The 19,033-nt window shown below is 44.2% G+C and overlaps 1 protein-coding gene across 1 annotated transcript; it reads left to right on the top strand.

Annotated features, from left to right (window-relative positions):
• Positions 1-17,185: 17,185 nt before the first annotated feature.
• On the top strand, positions 17,186-17,941 carry LOC137144221 (olfactory receptor 51G2-like). The gene has a single exon (XM_067534434.1). The coding sequence runs from the start codon at positions 17,186-17,188 to the stop codon at positions 17,939-17,941; it is 756 nt and encodes a 251-aa protein (XP_067390535.1).
• The last annotated feature ends 1,092 nt before the right edge of the window (positions 17,942-19,033 follow it).

Here is a 19,033-nt window from a genome sequence, read left to right on the forward strand (position 1 = left end):
GAGGGTAATGAGTTCTCAGGTTGTTTCTTTCTAAACAGCCTGACTCTCTGACACAGTCCCAAATCTATCCCTGCTTAAGTGCCAAGGTTTTTGAGCCTTAAATGCTTGCACTTAGTTTCCCAGTCATCGGCACGGGCGGTAGACACCTCTACCACTTCCCGTGCCACTATTTGGGCTTCCTTTGCGGCGTCCAGGTCATCCCGGAACGCCTTCCCCCCCATCTACGTTTCTCAGAGTTGGTCCTCTAGGCAGCAGAGCGCAGTCAGTGTGGAGCCACCCCAACTCCCCCGCCGCCGTCTGTTCTGCGCTCCCTCTTTTTTTTCAGTCCAAGTTCCCCTAAAGCCTTTAACAACGCCTGTGGGGTAACCTTTCCCTGTAACTCGGGTCAGGCAGGTGGTGCAGCCAACCAATCTACCAGTGCCGCCATGGGAGACCACCACCCGGTATTGGGCCACTCTGGGATGCAGCGGCTGTCCGCTCCCTTGACCTTTTTCCCAAAAAGGGACACTGTCCCGTCCGCGAGTCTCACCTCACCAAGATCCTGTTCGTGACACCAATTGTACTCCACCGAGATGGAGGGCTCGTGGTTTGAGATCTTGTTGGCGAGAAAAGAGCAGTCGGGCAAGCTGGTGCCCTCAAGAGCTGTTTATTTAAGCTGCTAGCAATACAATCCGGGCACTTACCACGATGAGGGAGGGAAGTGTGGAAACATGAAGTTTGACACAAAGACAGTTTGAGCATGTAGCTGAAGGCTAAGAGGAAGTTAGGAGTGTGCTAATTGATAAGTGTGGTCAGCTAGGTGTGGGAGAAGTTTTCTCTCCAGCTAAATAAGATAGCAAACTATCTCTTTCTTTTGACTGAAGTTGTATTTTTTCAATTTAGCAAGAAGCTACGTGCATGCCTTCTTTTGTAACCAAACATGGGAATGTAACCAAATAAAGGAAGTTCCTTGTGTAGCTGTATGCATGACACTGTTTGTACAACTCACCATTATATCTTCTTTATATTACTCATGTTTAATGCATTTTGCTGTATAACAATGATGTGGTAATAAGTCTGTATAAAAACTCTCAGGCAACACAGATCAGGGGTGCAGTTCAGCTGAAGCTCTTGCCCCAGGTAATTACCTTGTAATAAAAATATTTTCCCTGCCCACCCAAACAGAAGAGAAGACTGTGTTTTCTTCTACAATTCTTGGTGCTGTGACTCGGATCACTGAAGCTCGGCTGGGTGTGCCAACATCAGTCTCTACACGGGCAGAGTAACAAAAATGAGAGTACAACTGCGGACACCTTTCAAATTGTCCCTTAAATGGGGTAGTTTGCCGCTGGTGGTTCTGTGAACACCGAAAGATTTGGGTGATAATTCTGTGTTATCTCCTCCTCTAATTCATGACCTAACTCTTTACCCTGCACTTATTGCTGGCAAAGCCTGGGATAAGATTTACGCGATCATAAGAACCGGACTCAGATAGGGCGTGCAGAGCAAGAAGGGAGATCGGTAGCTGTCTCAACTTTAGACGCCAACAGCGCCACAACTAGGTAAGGGGCCTTTTAAAATCCCTAAGAGTTGGTCTCCGAGGCCATTGGCAGTGTTGTGCATCTCCCTTTCCGCACAGCCACCTCTAACCAAACTTGGCAGTGGGCAAATGGAAAACAACCTTACGACCGGATCCTAAGTAAAGGAAACTGAGTAAGTCGACTCTGGTTTATGGTTTTGTATTGTTTGAAAGGATGTTGATTATTGTATTCAATATGGGTATGGGACAAAGTGAAGGGGCTCCGCCAAAAGAGTCCCCCGTTTTTATATGTATGTGAATTACGGTCCAATAGAACTCTTTCACCCATGATAATCCGGTCAAACAGTTCCCAAAGGAAGGCTCTTTTCCCATGACACAATTCTCCACTTAAGAGGAGCCTTGGAATCAAAGGGAGCCAGGATTAAACAGCCAGAGTGGCAGGCATATTTTGCATGGTATGAAGAGTCTTATAACAGGAGGGAAAAGTTTAAGGTTAAAAGCTTGCAGAATACTATTGAAAACCTGTAAAAGCAACTGGACTAGACTAGCGAAAAAAAGCCACAGGAGGCTGACAGACCATGGACCATCTCGCATTCCACTTTACCCTCAACTTCCAACCAAATTAGAGGATGAGGTAGATGACCAGGATCAGACAGATGTTCTGGACTTGACCCGGGCTTGCCGCCAACTCCCAGTCCAGCCTTATTTGGGGCAGGGGGCCCAAGCCCTATGGCCCCACCTCCCTCTTATGAGTCACTGGAAGACCCAGATAAATCCCGATACCTTGCCAATGGCCCAATAATACACAATATGGGACCCCAATTAGTGATAGAACTTGTAGTAAGTATAATAGGCAGGCTGAATCAACAGAGCTTATTGCCTCATTGCAACAAGTTCCAGGGGCTGGGGATAGTATTATGGAAGTGAATCAACCATGGACAGACACTGAACTTAGAAACATAGTTAAGGATTTCCCAAACCCCAGGGATAGCCCTCAAAAGTTTAAAGAAGAATTAGAAATATTGATTAATTGTTAGAACCCCACATACCAGGATTTGAACTGCCTCCTTAGGTTACTGGTCCCTAGCAGGGATAAGGATAAACATTTTAGGCAGGCTGCTTGGCCAACCACGGACCCAGGTGTGGACCAAGACCTCATAGATGCTAGGAGAGAATTACTCTGGGCTATCCCAGAAGTTTTTCCTCGAAAAACTGACTGGACACGCATTCATAACTGTAAACAAAAACCAGGTGAAGAATCATATGACTATTTAAACCGATTACAACTTGTCTTTGAAGAGCATTCTGGAGTTCAAGAACCCTTTTTTTCCTCCTGCTTCTTCTCCTCCCTCCCCTTCCTCTCCCTCTCTGCTTTTTCCTCCCCCTCCCCCGCTTTCTCTGCATTTTCTTTCTTCCCCTTTTTTTTTCCCCCCACTTCTTCTCTCCCCCTACCCTTCTTGTCACTTTTTCTTTTGTTTAACACTTAACGGTTAAAGGTGCAGTTGGAATGTTAAAGGAATATTGGTGTGGTTAGCCCGTGCTTTAAAATGATTTCACAGAACTAATTGGTTGCTTTTCACCCCCCCACACACACACCTTGCACTTTTGTTTTTCTAAAATTTTAAGGAAGGGAATCTTACATATACTTTAAAAGTAAAAAGTTTTTAACAAAGCACAGACTAAAGTAGCTGTGTTGCAAATATTGTACTTGGTGGCTCAAGTTTTACAATCAAAATACGCCACCTTAAGAATGCAGATCATTAAAAACAGTGGCTGATAAATACAGTAAAAGAATGAAGGGTTTACTATCACAAACCTATGTTGCCAGTGAAATGTTCAAGTTATGGCTGCAAAGAATGAGATAATAAAGCTAAAATATGATTAATTGAATGCAAAAGTAAGTCATTTTAAAGAAAAAAGTTAAAAGTAGCTTTTGTACGAATTAATACTACAAAAGTTAAAGACAATTGAAGAGTTAAAAGTTGTGGAATTTTTGAAGGGTGATAGTTATGAAAATGGTACAAAACTAATAGTGTTAAAATATTTTGGTTTAATAATATTTAATAAAGTAAATATATGTATAATTTGGTACAGTCACGTTGTGTAGAAATCTAATAGTTAACCAAATGACACAAAGGGGTCAGGTAGTGGCTAATACCATGTTCTGTCCCCAGGAGCCTTTACAGCTCTTCTGAAGGAAAATGGGCCCTTTTCCTAAAGGAATTGTCTGTAAACAATTCATTGTATATAACTGCTGTGGGCAGCAGGCAAAGGAACAATCTAATTTAAATCATTTAATTACTAAATAACTGGTAAAATTTACAAAAGGAAATAAGGGGTTTCCATTAAAATTTGACTGTTTTAAATGTACAAAATAAAAATTTAAGTATAAGTCTGTAAAAATTCTAGTGTAAAAAATATTACGCAAACACAAACACAATTGTGGCAAGGGCTTCTCAAAGTGCTAATACCGGCATGGTGCAAGGAGGCTTCCTTGAGCCACCGTGTTCACGGTACCCATTTAACTATTAACATTGTGGGGAGCATTGCCAGCAGATCAAGGGAATGTACTGTGACAAGCCCCACTAGCACATCTGATGAACCTGTGCTCCCAGGGAGCTGGAGAGGGTCCTAGAGCAGTTGTGGTGGCACAGAGATTGTGGGTGGGAGGGCCTGGCTATCAGGGGATCACTGAGATCTGTGCGTAACTTTGGGGATCCATGGATGCTGGGTCCCCCCCTTTATTCCTCAGGGAGAAGGGAAGGGACGTCCCCTATTGGAACAATCTGATTGAAATTTCCAGATTGGAAGCTATGTGGAATCTTTCTTCCCTAGCCCGTTCCCTGGGTTAGTAATGCAGGAAAGGGGGCAGCTGGGGAGAAAACTGACCCTACGTAACTATTATTGGTCTATTTTACTGCATTGCTGTAACAACAGCAACCGTACCACTCGGCTGCCGTCGAGGGAGCCCTGTGACTCCTCTGAGCCGTATGCACAGTGCTACCAGCTTGGATTGCAGGAATATAGCCTGCCACAGGGTTTGTGCTGCTGTCAAGTTTGGTGGCATCACCGAGCAGCCCCTGGGATTGGGCTTCCTGCAGTCTGCCATTGGCTGTGACGGGTTTAAAGCTGGCACACACTGAACCAATCAGCTCAGAGTCCCAGGTGGCCAAGAGGCCCCAAGGAAATGGGCAAACATGCTTCATAAGGACAGTTGAAGCCTGTCTGAGCAGACACTGCCTGCTGCCCGTGCAAGCTCTCCACTGACTCCTTCTCCGTTAGGGTGCAGATCTCTGCTGGCAGCTGCTCCCTTTCTCGTAGGCATTGGGTACGTTGGCAGGTTTCTGTGTCTTTAAATCTTTCAAACGCCAAAGAAAGGGTAAAGGCTGCCAGCAGTTGAGATGTGCAGATGTTCTGTGCAGCGGAAGCTGACTCTTCTGGGCTGTGGGTGTGAGTCAGTGAGAGGGGCTGGAGAGCAGGCAGCACTAGGTAGCTGGGGGACCTTCCACTCCACGTGTCCATCTCAGGAATTTAAGAACCCCGATGCCCCTATTCAGGATTTCTCAGTTGGTCCCATTTCCAGGGGTGCAGGATGCTCTGCGATGGAAAATAGCACATGCAATATCAGTGGGGAGTTCCCAAATCACCAGAAGTTTATTTGCTCCTGGAAATTTAATGAACAAATCCATGTTCAAAGCTTTTATTCTCTGGCTTGATGTTGAATGTTGGAATTCAGAGCTGTGTTCCTTTGTGGTAACAGGTCATATAAGGCACATGGAATAGTTCTGTTTCCTGATTGGATGAGGGCTCCAGCATTTCTATCCTGTGGATCCTCCTCCAAGTTAAAGGGCATCCTGCATCTGTGCCCCCTCTCTGGTCCCCGAATGCCAGATGTCAGCCTCGTCCTTTTCCTCTCCTGCGGTGGGATCCCACCATTCTCCAACCCTCAGGCTGGGCTATGGGCTACAGCCCATTTGAGTCAAGTTGGTTTGCCCAGCAGCAGCAGATTCCGTCCCTTTGGTTCTTTGGTTAGGGAGTCTGTGGCCTGTAGTGGGAAGAGTGACCAGCTCGCCCTCCTGAACAAAACTATTGTTTAATCTGAACTGCAGGAATAAAGCATCACATGAGAGAATAAACGAGTTTTAAGATAAGTCTGGGCATAGTGTGGAAGAAACAAAGCTTCACTCTGCGTTTTAGTTGAGGCTCATCAGAGATCTGAGACTCTTTTATTATTTTAAAAACACAAGCATATGCAAGGGGAGAGCCACTGACAGGGTTGTCTCTGGTCAGTAAAGGGTCTCCGCCCTCAGGCAGATTTTAACATCTATTTATAACAGTGTTAGAATCACAGCGTTCATTCTTCTTATCATTAGTCAAGCTTACAGACATAAGCAAACTGCAGTACAAGCATTTTCAGCTCAGACAGTTGATATTTTTCAGCACTGTTTACATTCTTTTCTTCTGCACTGTCTCACTCTCTGTTTTACCCTCTCCCTTTACCCAGAAGACACTCTTTTCTTGACCAAAGTTTAAGGCCTAAGCAGTTTACTTCAACAGTAGAATCATAGAGCTAGAAGGGGCCTGGAGAGGTCATCTAGCCCCTTCCCCTGCACTCATAGCAGGACTACGTGATATCTAGACCATCCCTGACAGGTGTTTGTCTAACCTGCTCTTAAAAATCTCCAGTGGTGGAGATTCCTCAACCTCCTTAGAAAATTTATTCCAGTGATTAATCACCTGGACAGTTAGGAAGTGTTTCCTAATATCCAACCTAAACCTCCCTTGTTGCAATTTAAGCCTGTTGCTTCTTGTCCTGTCCTCAGAGGTTAAGAAGAACAATTTTTCTCCCTCCTCCTTGTAACAACCTTTTATGTACTTGAAAGCTGTTAACATGTCCCCTCTCAGTCTTCTTTTCCAAAGGCAATACTCCAGTTGAGACCTAATCAGCGTGGAGTAGAGCAGAAGAATTACTACTCGTGTCTTACTTACAACACTCCCGCTAATACATCCCAGAATCATGTTTGCTTTTTTTGCAACAGCATTACACTGTTGACTCATATTTAGCTTGTGGTCCACTATGACCCCCAGATCTCTTTCCTCAGTACTCCTTCCTAGGCATTCATTTCCCATTTTATACGCGTGAAACTGATTGTTCCTTCCTAAGTGGAGTACTTTGCATTTGTCCTTCTTGAATTTCATCCTATGTATCTCAGACCAATTCTCCAGTTTGTCTAGATGATTCTGAATTATAATCCTATCCTCCAAAGCACTTGCAACCCCTCCCAGCTTGGTAACCCCCCCACAAACTTAATAAGTGTGCTCTCTATGCCATTATCTAAAACATTGATGGAAATATTGAACAGAACCGGACCCAGAACTGATCCCTCCGAAACCCCACTCGTTATGCCCTTCCAGCATGACTGTGAAACATTGATAACTACTCACTGGTAACGGTTTTCCAACCAGGTTTGCACCCACCTTATGGTAGCTCCAGCTAGGTTGTATTTCCTTAGTTTCATTAAGAGAAGATCATGTGTGACAGTATCTAAAGCCTTAGTAAAGTCAAGATATACCACACCTACTGTCTCCCCCCTATTCACAAGGCTGGTTACCCTGTCAAAGAAAGCTATGTGGTTGGTTTGACATGATTTGTTCCTGACAAATCCATGCTGACTGTTACTTGTTACCTTATTATCTTCTAGATTTTTGTAAATCGATTGCTTAATTATTTGCATCATTATCTTTCTGGGTACAGAAATTAAACTGATTGGACTGTATTTCCCCGGATTGTCCTTATTTCCCCTTTTGTAGATGGGAACTATACTTGCCCTTTTCCAGTCTTCAGGAATATCTCCTGTCTTCCATGATTTTTAAAAGATAATTGCTAATGGCTCAGATATCTCATCAGTCAGCTCCTTGAGTATTCTAAGACGCATTTCATCAGGCCCTGGTGACTTGAAGACATTTAACTTGTCTAAGTAATCTTTAACTTGTTCTTTTCCTATTTTAGCTTCTGATCCATTCTCATTTTTACTGGTATTCACTATGTTAGACATACAGTTGCAACTAACCTTCTTGGTGAAAACCGAAACTAAGAAGTCATTTAGCACCTCTGCCGTTTCCACCTTTTCCGTTATTGTTTTTCCCCCCTCATTGAGGAACAAGCCTGTCCTGTCCTTGGTCTTCCTCTTGCTTCTAATTTATTTGTAGAATCTTTTCTTCTTACCCTTTATGTCTCTAGCTTGTTTAATTTCGTTTTGTGCTTTGGCCTTTCTAGTTTTCTCCCTGCATACTTGTGTTATTTGTTTATATTCATCCTTTGTAATTTGACCTAGTTTCCACTTTTTGTAGGACTCTTTTTTGACTATTAGATCACTTAAGATCTCCTGATTAAGCCAGGGTGGTCTCTTGCCATACTTCCTATCTTTCTCACACAATGGGATAGTTTGCTCTTGTGCCCTTAATGTCTCTTTGAAAAACTGCCAGGTGTCTTCAATTGTGGTTTCTCTTTGACTTACTTAACAATGGGATCTTACCTACCAACTCCCTGGGTTTGCTAAAGTCTGCCTTCTTGAAATCCATTGTCTTTATTTTTGCTGTTTTCCTTCCTACCATTCCTTCTATACCAATACGTAAATCTGGAGTGAGAATGTTGAAGTCAATGTTCCTGAACTCAAAAGGTAGCCAATTACAGTAGTGAGGATATTTTTAAAGGTCTTGAGTGTTATAAACCTTTCTGATTTACACCACAACATTTGTCTAACTAGTGCGTGTCAGGAGGAAATTTTATCTGGAAGCAGGTTATCTCACAGCTGTCTATTACAGGTCTTCCTCTACCTTCCTCAGAAGCATCTGGTACTGGCCATGGGATCCTGGGCTAGATGAACTATGGGTCTGATCAAGTCTGGTAATGCCTATCTTCCTATTGGTGGCGTAAATCCAAGATAGTATTTGCTGATCTGCTGTAGTTGGGCTCCTAGAAGTCATGCTCTGAGAGCAGAATGATGTCTTGTTAAATATAATCTATTCTCCTGTTATTTTTCTTTTCAGGAAGTAATGTTCAAAACTCCTTGGACACCCTTTGCATTATGTCAGCTGTCAATGACACGAAATTCCAACAGGCCGTGTTTTTTCTCACTGGAATATTTAGGCAGGAACACATCCATGTCTGGATTTCTATACCCTTCTTCATAATATATGTTACTTCAATATTAGGAAATTCAGTAATTCTGTTTATTATAAAATCGGATCCAATCCTCCATGAGCCCATATACCTTTTCCTTTTCATGTTGGCCATCACAGACCTTGGCTTATCCCTTATCCACCCTACCAACCATACTGAGCATATTATGGTTTAACTCAGGGAGATCAGCCACGATGCTTGTTTTGCCCAGCTGTTCTTCATCCACTCACTTACATTCACTGAATCCTCTGTGCTCTTGTCCATGGCCATTGACCACTTTGTTGCAATCTGTGACCCACTGAGATATGCCTCCACCTTAACCCTGCCGAAAGTAGCCAAGATGGGACTGGTGTCTCTGTTAAGAGGGGTGTTTCTAAATTTGCAACTCCCCATTCTGCTAACACAGATACTGTCAAGCCAACATCCTCTCCCATTCCAACTGCATGCATCAGGAGGCAGTGACGATGGCTTGTTCAGATATCAGAGTCAACATCATCTATGGCTTCTTTGTAACAGTCACTTCAGTGGGGTCGGATTTTCTGCTCATCCTCCTATTTTATGTGATGATCCTCAAAACAGTGCTGAACATTGCATCCCACACAGAGCGCCTCAAGACACTGAACACCTTCATCTCCCACATCTGTGTTGTCCTGCTTTCCTACATGACAGGGATCAGCTTGTCTGTGATACACAGATCCATGAAGAGTTCTTCTCCCTTGGTTCAGAATGTCCTGGGCAACATCTCTTTGCTGATCCCACCCCTGATGAACCCAATCGTGTACAGCATGAAAACCAAACACGTTCGTGCAAGGATAATTAGGGTGTTCGTCAAGTGAAGGGTCAATTCATCACTCGGCTCCAGCGCTGATGACACGTGAGATGAAAATCACGAGCCACCTATTCCATCCTAGACACTTCCAGAGGACCTGAGAGGACATGAGCTACTGATAAGGAAAGGGAATGGGACCAAGGCAGGAAGCAGTATTTACAAAGACTCTGTGTTTATGTAAAGACAGGGAATGGGTGGGATGGTATCACATAAAGAGCTCTATCGGTTGGAAAAGATTCCAATTAAGATTTGTTTACCCTGCACCGAAAAGAGATCCAAGCAGGTAGTTGGAAAGTCTCCAAACTTTATTTCTGCACAGGTCAGACACTTCCCAGCAAGTGGTCAGTGTGAGACCCCGAAGACATGCTCTTTTGCATATTTATACAAATATAGACAAAGAAATTACATATGCATAAATTCTTAATGCTTATAGGTACATTCAAATTATTACTATTGCTATTGGCCTACTTCTTCTAAAGGTATGCATAACAGAAGATATGTTAACAGAAGATTTCAGTTTATCTATCAGGGCGGCCTAGTCTCTCTCTCAAGGCTATATAACTAGTTGGAACCAGTTGGGGCTGTCTCCTTGCTTCTTCTAGGAAGTCTTTCTCTGAACCTGGTACAAGAGAAGCACTGTAAAACCAAAAGAGGAGGGGGCGGGCAATCTCAACAGAAAGCAGAACACTAAAAAGAACTAAAATGGAGTAACTGTGGTCAAGCAGACAATTATTTTCCTTCAGACCCCACACAGGGGGATCTTGTTTTCAGTCTTCCAGGCTGAGAGTAAGTCATTGCAAGGACCTTAGAGGGAGGGGCAGGGTGCCTGCAGGGTATTTCAGGCCACAAAGGGATAAGCTGGGGGGCACCCATCCGCAGGGACTTGACCTGACCTGTGCTCTTCAGTTGGAAGCTGTTGCCAATGTGCGAGTGTCAGCTCAGCCCTCCAAACTCCACTGAGGCTGGTGGGGAACCGGCCAGAGAATCAAACCCCTGAAACTGGTTCCTTGCTATCCCTGCTCCCCACAGACCAGGGGGCAGCTCTGGGGCAGTAGAGAATCCAGCCGGTCCAGCTGGCAGGTTGGTCCTGCTCTGCAACTGAAAGTCCAAAGTCACACAGGGAGTCTGTGCAAGAGCTCAGAATTAAATGTGAGTTGCGTAGATTGTGGTGACCTGTCTTACCCATATGACCATCCTTCCTTTCCCCAGCCAGAGGACGGGAGCAGAAGGTCACATTCTGGAATTTAAAGAGATCAAAAAGCTTCTACTTTTTTCCTTCTGTTGCACACAGGGGTGCGTGTTCCTGTCACATGTGAAAATGTCCATTTCTTTTGTTCAATCCTCTTAATCTCCTAAGCAACAGCAGTTTGTGGCAGGGATTTCCATAGTAAATTATGTATAGCTTAAATAAAATGATTTAAGCTCACTCGATTGCCATGGGTTCTGTGTTTAGAGTAGAATTTATTATTATTTTTCAGTCGTTGCCAGGGCCGGGCTTCTGCCGGGGGATGTGAAGCACACAGCACGATGAGGCTTCAGTGGGATGAGACCCAGAAATAAAACCTTTTTCTTATATAGCAATTGTCATTACGAGATTGATAAATTAAACTGTAAGATGTGAACACAGGACCATATGCTATTCACACAAGAGTTCTGAAGGAAAGCAAACATCAAATTGAAGAACACTAAATGTGGGATGGAACCTATCATTTAAATGAGCTTCTTTACCCGATGACTGGGGGATAGCTAATGTGAAGCCAATTTTTAAAGAAGGATCCAGAGGTGATCCTGGCAATTACATATCAGTAAGCCTAACTTCAGTATCAGGTAAATTGGTTGAAACTATAGTAAATTACAGAATGATCAGACACATTGATAAACATGATTTATCGGGGAAGAGAGAACATGTTTTTTTTTAAAGGGAAATCATGCCTCACCAATCTACTAGAATTCTTTAGGGATGTGGATAATAAGCATGTGGATAATGCTGATCCAGTGGACATAGTGTACGTAGATTTTCAGAATGCCTTTGAATAGTTCTCTCACCAAGTGCTCTTAAGCAAAGTAAGCTGTCATGGGATAAGAGGGAAGATCCTCTCCTTGGTCAGTAACTGGTTAAAAGATAGGAAAGAAAGGGTAGGAATAAATGGTCAGTTTGCAGGATGGAGAGAGATAAACCGTGGTGTCCCCCAGAAGTGTGTCCTGGGACCAATACTGTTCTACATATTCATAAATGATCTGGAAAAATGGGTAAACAGTGTGCTGGCATAGTTTTCAGATGGTTAAAAAAAGCTATTCAAGATTGTGAAATCGAAGGGAGATTGCGAAGAGTTAGAAAGTAAATAAGGAAGTGTTATTCACTTCTTCTCATAACACAAAAAATGGGGTCACCAAATGAAATAAATAGGCAGCAGGTTAAAAACCAAGAAAAGCAAGTATTTCTTCACACAACACAAAGTCAACCTCTGGAGCTCTTTGCCTGAGGATGTTGTAAAAGCTAAAACTGTAACAGGTTTCAAAAAGAACTATATAAGTTTACAGAGGATAGGTCCATGAATGGCTATTAGCCAAGGTGGTCAGGGAAGCAACCTCTTGCACTGGGGTCACTAAACCTCTCGCTGCCAGAAGCTTGGATTAGATGAAATTTTGACCCAGAGTTTTGTGACTCATCAGCTACTCTAAGCAGCCTTCCCTTCTCCGTCCAATGGCCCCAGCAACCTGTACAACCTGTACAAGCAAGCCTTTCAGCAGATCCTGTGGCCAGTGGCTACTGTGACAGGCCCCGGCAGCACATCTCCGATGACACTGTGCTCCCAAGGAGCTGGAGAGGGTCCTAGAGCAGTTGTGGAGGCACAGAGATTGTGGGTGGGAGGGCCTGGCTATCAGGGGATCACTGAGATCTGTGCATAGCTTTGGGAATCCATGGATGCTGGGTCACCCTGTTTATATCTCAGCTAGAAGGGCAGAGACCTGCCCTACTGGACCAATCTGAGGAAAATTTTCAGGTAGAAGCTGTTTGGAATCTTCCTCCCGCAGCCTGCACCCTGGGTTTGTGATGCACGAAAGGGGCTGCTGGGCAGAAATCTCACCCTACATAACTATTATTAGAGTAATTTACTGTATTGCAGCAAGATTTCAGCTGTAACAGCATCATCGGTACCAGTTGGCTGCCCTCAAGGGAACCCTGTGACTCCTCTGAGCTGTATGTACAGCTCTGACAGCCTGTATTGCAGGAATAGAGCATGCAGCAGGACATGCGATGCAGACCAATGTGGTAGCATCATGGAGCATCCCCTGTGATTAGGCTTCCTGCAGTTTGCCACTGGCCATGACGGGGTTAAAGCTGGCACACACAGAACCAATCAGCTGAGAGTCCCAGGTGGCCAAGAGGCCCCAAGGAAATGGGCAAACACACTTCATAAGGACAGTTGCACTTTGTCTGGGCAGATACTGCCTGCTTCCCGTGCAAGCTCTCCTCTGACTCTTCCGTTCGGGTGCAGACTTCTGTTGGTAGCTGCTCCCCTTCTCGCAGGCATTGGGTACGTTGGCAGGTTTCTCTGTCTTTAAATCTTTCAAACGCCAAGGGAAGGGTAAAGGCTGCCAGCTGTTGACATATGCAGATGTTGTGTGCAGCGGCAGCTGACTCTGCTGTGCTGTGGGTGTGAGTCAGTGACAGGGGCTGGAGAGCAGGCAGCACTAGGTAGATGGGGGACCCTCCACTTCATGTGCCTGTGGTCTATGCGAGATCATTCCAGGGACACAGAAACCCCAGATACAAAGAGAGCTCGGATTGCTAATAAACCCGATGCCCCAAGTCAGGATTTCCCAACGGGTCCCATTTCCAGAGCTGCATGGGCTATTCTCCCGCCCAGAGCACACTGCAATATCAGTGAGAAGTTCCCAAATCACCTAAGGCTTATTTGTTCCTGGTAATTTAATGAGCAAATCCATGTAGAAAGCTTTTATTCTCTGGCTCGACTGTGAATGCCGGAATTCAGAACTGTGTTGCTTTGCAGTAAAAGGTCAGATGAGGCAATTCGATTATTTCTGTTTCCTGACTGGATGAGGGATTCGGCATCTCTGCCCTGTAAAAACCACTCCAAGTTCCAATTCTGCTCCCCTCTCTAGTCTCCGAATTCCATATGTCAGCCTCATTCCTTTCCATCTCCTGGGGTGGATTCCCACCATTCTCCCACCCTCAGACTGGACCCTGGGCTACAGCAGTGTGGGTCAACTGGTCTTGCCCAGCAGGTCATACTTGTTCTGCAACTTTGCTTCTTCCCTTTGGGAGTCTGTGACGTGTAGTGACCGGCCAGTCTTCTTGAACCAAATTGTTGTTCAATCTCAACCGTAGAAAAAAATATCTTACATGGGAGAATAAAAGTGTTTTAAAACAACAGTCTGTACGTGACTCTTATCTCAAGCACCCTCACTCCTTTGGGACTCAGGAGAAAGAGCATCTTGTGAGTTCCTCACACTTTGTGTGTATGTGTGTCAGTTTAAAGAATTTCTCAGCACCAGCTGCCCAACCATTGAACTGACTCCTAGCACTGGCGAAACAAGCTGTGTAACTTGGCTGGAACCTGCAAATAGGATGGTCTCAGCGTGAAGCTCAGGTACTCTCTCTTAATCTCCCTGCAGTGAGAGATGGCTTTTCCTGAGTTATTGTTTCCCTTCCTGCTTGTTTTCCAGCAGCCTGAATTAATCTAGGACTATATAATACAGTTCACAGACAGTTAGAAAGAGAGAGAGAGAGCAATAGACGTCTTTCATCTGTGAAATGAAGTTTGATTTCCATGAATACTCATGCATTTCACTTTGAAACCTGCTTCCCGCAAACCCTCATCAATGTACTGGAGCAGTAGTTGTACCTGGTGGTTGTACAATGGACTAGACCAGACCCTGGGGGTTTCCAGACTATTTGTTAGATTTCCAAAGCTATTCACACCTGCATTTGAAATTTTGTAGGGGTCCAGATATGAAAAAGGGTTGCAAACTAGTGTACTAGAAAGTGAGAGCGCAGGGAATAAATATTGTATATGCAGATCTCAAAGCCTGCACCACTCCAAATGAAGGCTGCAGATTGACATCAGTGGAGAACCAGGCAGCTATGAACCCAGGGATAGAGAAGGTAGCAGCAGCAAAGGATTCACCAGTTTTTGTTTGATGACAGGCAACTGAATGAGGGCTGACAGGCTAGAATCTTTTCAAGTTCTCAAGAAATCAAGATGAACCACTTTACATTTTAGGTCCCCCTCAAACCTGAGAAATCATCCCTGAAAGAAGATTCAAGGGGAAAGAATGGGTTCACACGTGTGTGTTAAACTATGGTTCCAAAAATGTTATGCCAAAACTTTTCATCGTGATATAATTACTACAGAACAAAATTTTCATTACATGCATGTCTATGGAAAGCCAGCAGCAGAGGTGTTGCAGCCGTAGCAACTTTACTACTTAACGGCTTTTGCTTTAGAAAATATTTCAGAGGTATTGCAAACTCTGTTTTCAATGGGTTCGTGCTCTTAATTCTTTGTTCAGTGAGCAGTTGTATGATTATGTCTCCTGGTAAGAGACCAGAAGCTGCTTGTAACACTGACATTCAGATTTATGCACACGGCAATTCTGATACAATTGGGCGAGATATTCCAAAAAGTCATGAAACAAGAGAACCGCTGTTCTGTGTTTTAGCAAGGAGTAGAGATGAGGTGCAGTCAAGGAGATCATAGAGTGGGTATATGTACTTTACACCCATCACCGGTTACATGAGGATGTCTGAAGTAACTTGCACTCTCAACTGGCTATTAGTGCAAAACCAGTTGTAGCAGAGTCTTGTTGTGCCTGCCCTGCTTCTGCTTCTGCTGTGTTCACAAAGTCAGAGGGAGACCCTCATTTCAGGAACCACTGGTGCAGTTTTATTTACAGGTTGTGCACCCAACAGCTTTTCATCGTACCAAGCTTCCCTTCTAGCGTCTGCACCAAGGATGAAGGAGCTATCGCTCTACTTCCACCTCCTGCCTCCATCCCCTGGCTTCCCTCCTCTGATAACTTAATGCAGTCTAACTGGGCAGGCAGCTGTCTCTGGTTCTCTAATTAGGCACAGATTTCTCTCCAGCCAGCTCCAATAGTCTCCCTAAACTGGAGCTGGCATGACAGAGGGCAGACTAAGCACTTCTTGCTCAGCACCCTGTCACACTGGTGTTTGCACTATTCATTATTTGGGCTCCAATCCCTCCCCCACCAGCTGAAGTAACTCATTGTGTTAGCTTGGAGCTTTCCAAACATCTACAGACCCCTTGCATGAGGAGAGGATGTGGGTCCTGTGAGGATCAAGAGAAGCTTTTAGGATGGTTGACATGTCTGGATCCAGTCAACACTGGCCAGGGCAAATCATTCAGCTTGTATTGGAGGGATTCTTTGGGGCACAATATATCACTGAGAGTATTTGTAAGTGAAAGTTAATAGATCATTCTACCTCTGCATCTGACGAAGTGAGCTGAGTCTCACGAAAGCGTATGGCTACAAAAATTAAATTTGTTAGTTGTAAAGTACCACAGAACTCTCGTTATTTTTAATAGAGCTCGATTCTCATCGAATTTACACATGTTAATCTGGAGTAAGGCGATTGCAGTCCAAGTTTCTGCATTCAGAAGCTGGCCTTTAGAATTTTTCCTGTGTACTGCAAAGAGGAAGTACAAAGAGGTGTAATTTGGGCTCTAAGGAATAGAGAAAATAAAAAAATATATAATGAAGCAATGAAACACATTTATAAATAGCATCAGTGCAGATCAGATAAATGCAATGACCATATTCACCATGTGCTTGCAAGATCACAATAAATCATGCAGCGCTCAAGCAGTCTGTGGAACATATGGCCACAAGATATCAATGGGACCAAGAGTTTTGTAGGATTCAAAGAGAGACTGGAGGTTGATCTGGGGAACCAGAAAATCCAATTACATTAGTGTTGGGTTTTTCAAATAGCTTGAGAGGGTCACAAACCTTCCTTATTTACACCATAAAATATGTCTGTGTCAGGAGGAATTTCCCCTTGGGAGCAGGTTATCTCACAGCTGTCCATTGTACGACTTCTTCTACCTTCCTCTGAAACTTCTCTTCATAGCCACAGGAAAATGGGCTAAATGTATTACATGTCTGATCCAGTCTGGCATTCCCTATCCGTGGTGTACGTGAGAATATGGGAACAACCACATAGGGTCAGAGCAATGACCCATGAAGCTCAATAACCTGTCAAACGACAGGGACAATGCCAGATACTATAGAGGAAATGAGCAGAACAGGTAATCATCATGTGTAAATCCAAGAGTATTTTTTTTCTTGATCTTCCTTGACCTTTTGGAAGACTCTAGACATGCACTGAGAGCAGAATGATGTCTCCTTCAATATTACCTAGTCTCCTGTTACTTTTCCTTTTAGGAAGTAAAGTTCAAAACTCCTTGGACCCACGCAGTATACCATGCCAGCTGTCAATGACACCAAATTCCAACTTGCAGTGTTCTTTCTCACTGGAATACCTGGTCGGGAAGACGTCCATGTCTGGATTTCCATCCCCTTCTGCTTAATATATGTTATTTCCATATTAGGAAATTCATTCATTCTGTTCATTATAAAAACAGATCCATCCCTCCATGAGCCCATGTACATTTTCCTTTCCATGTTGGCCATCACAGACCTTGGCTTATTATTATCCTCCATGCCAACGACACTGGGCATATACTGGTTTCACTCTAGGGAGATCAGCCACGATGCCTGTTTTGCCCAGCTGTTCTTCATCCAATCGCTTATGTTAACTGAATCCTCTGTGCTCTTGTGCATGGCCTTTGACCGCTTTGTGGCAATCTGTAACCCGCTGAGATATGCTTCCATCTTAACCCCTCAGAGAATAGCTAAGATGGGACTGGTGTGTCTGCTAAGAGGGGTAACCCTAATATTCCCACTCCCCATTCTCCTGAAACAGCATCGATACTGTAAGGACAGCATCCTCTCCCAGTCCTACTGCCGGCATGCGGACGTCATGACAATGGCTTGTTCAGATATCAGCATCAACATCATTTATGGCTTCTTTTTAACAATCTCTACACGGGTGTTGGACTTGCTGCTCATCCTCCTATCCTATGTGATGATCCTCAAAACAGTGCTGAGCATCACGTCCCACGTGGAGCGCCTCAAGGCCCTGAATACCTGTGTCTCCCACGTCTGCGTCGTTCTTCTCTTCCACATAACAGACATTGCCTTAGCTGTGATATATAGATTCGGAAAGAACTCTCCTCCGATATATCTGACTGTCCTGGGCATCCTCTATATGTTAGTCCCGCCCCTGATGAACCCAATCGTGTACAGCGTGAAAACACAAGCAATTCGTGTGAGGATAATCAGGGTATTCGTTAAGTGAAAGGTCAGTTCATCACCCATCTCCAGAGAATCAAACCACTGTAACTGGCTTCTTGCTATCCTCAGTCTCCACTATGCAGGAGGAAGCTTTGGGACAGCGAGAATCCAGCCTGACCAGCTGGGAGACTGGTCCTGCACTGCTCTGCGGGTCAAGGTCCAAGGTCACACAGGGAGTCTGTGCAAGAGCTTCGAATTAAATGTTAGTTGCCCTAATCCTGGTGCCCTGCCTTACCCACTAAACACTCCCTCCTTTTCCCAGCCACAGGATGAGAGCAGAAGCTTATGACCTGGAAGTAAAAGAGATCAAAAGTCTTCTACCTTTTGTGCTCCTCTTGCACACAGCTTTGTGTGTTCCTGTCCCAAGTAAAAATGTCTGTTCCATTTCTTCAAACCTCCTAATCTCCTAAACAACAGCAGCTGGTGGTCAGGATCTCCACACTTTCCTTATGCATAGATTAAATAAAATACGTCAAGATCAAGCTCACTCGATTATCATGGGTTCTGGGTTTAGAGCAGAATTTATTATTATTTTTCAGTCTTTGCCAGGGCCGGGTGTGTGCCGGGGATGTGAAGGGCACAAAGCAGGGCTTGATCCCTGGGCACTTACGGGCAAAATAGGCACTTGGATCTGGTATCCGGTGCATTAAAGAGCAGCAAAGCCGTGCACAAGCATGACGGGCCTGGAGTGGGATGGGACCCAGAAGTGGCTATACAGGGATCCTTCACCCACGTCTTAATAATAAACCATAGCTCTAATAGACCAATTGTCATCAGGAGAATGATAAATTAAACAGTAATGTGTGAGCACAGGACCAGATGGGATTCACCCAAGAGTTCTGACGGTACGCAAACATGACATTGTAGAACTATTAACTGTAATATAACAGAAAACATCTTAATGTGTCTGTTTAAGCCCATGGTTTGACCACATCTTGAATACTGTGTGCAGTTCTGGTCACCCATCTCAAAAAAGATATATATGATTTGGAAATACTACAGTGAAGGGTGACAAAATTGATTAGGGGGAATGGAACAGCTTTAGTATAAGGAGAGATTAATAAGATTGGGCTTATTAATAGGTTGTGCTAGAGAT

This window comes from Emydura macquarii, unplaced genomic scaffold (genome assembly GCF_026122565.2).
Source record: "Emydura macquarii macquarii isolate MOO-44397 ecotype Brisbane River unplaced genomic scaffold, CSIRO-AGI_Emac_v2 contig_3406, whole genome shotgun sequence".
NCBI classification, from domain to species: Eukaryota; Metazoa; Chordata; order Testudines; family Chelidae; genus Emydura; species Emydura macquarii.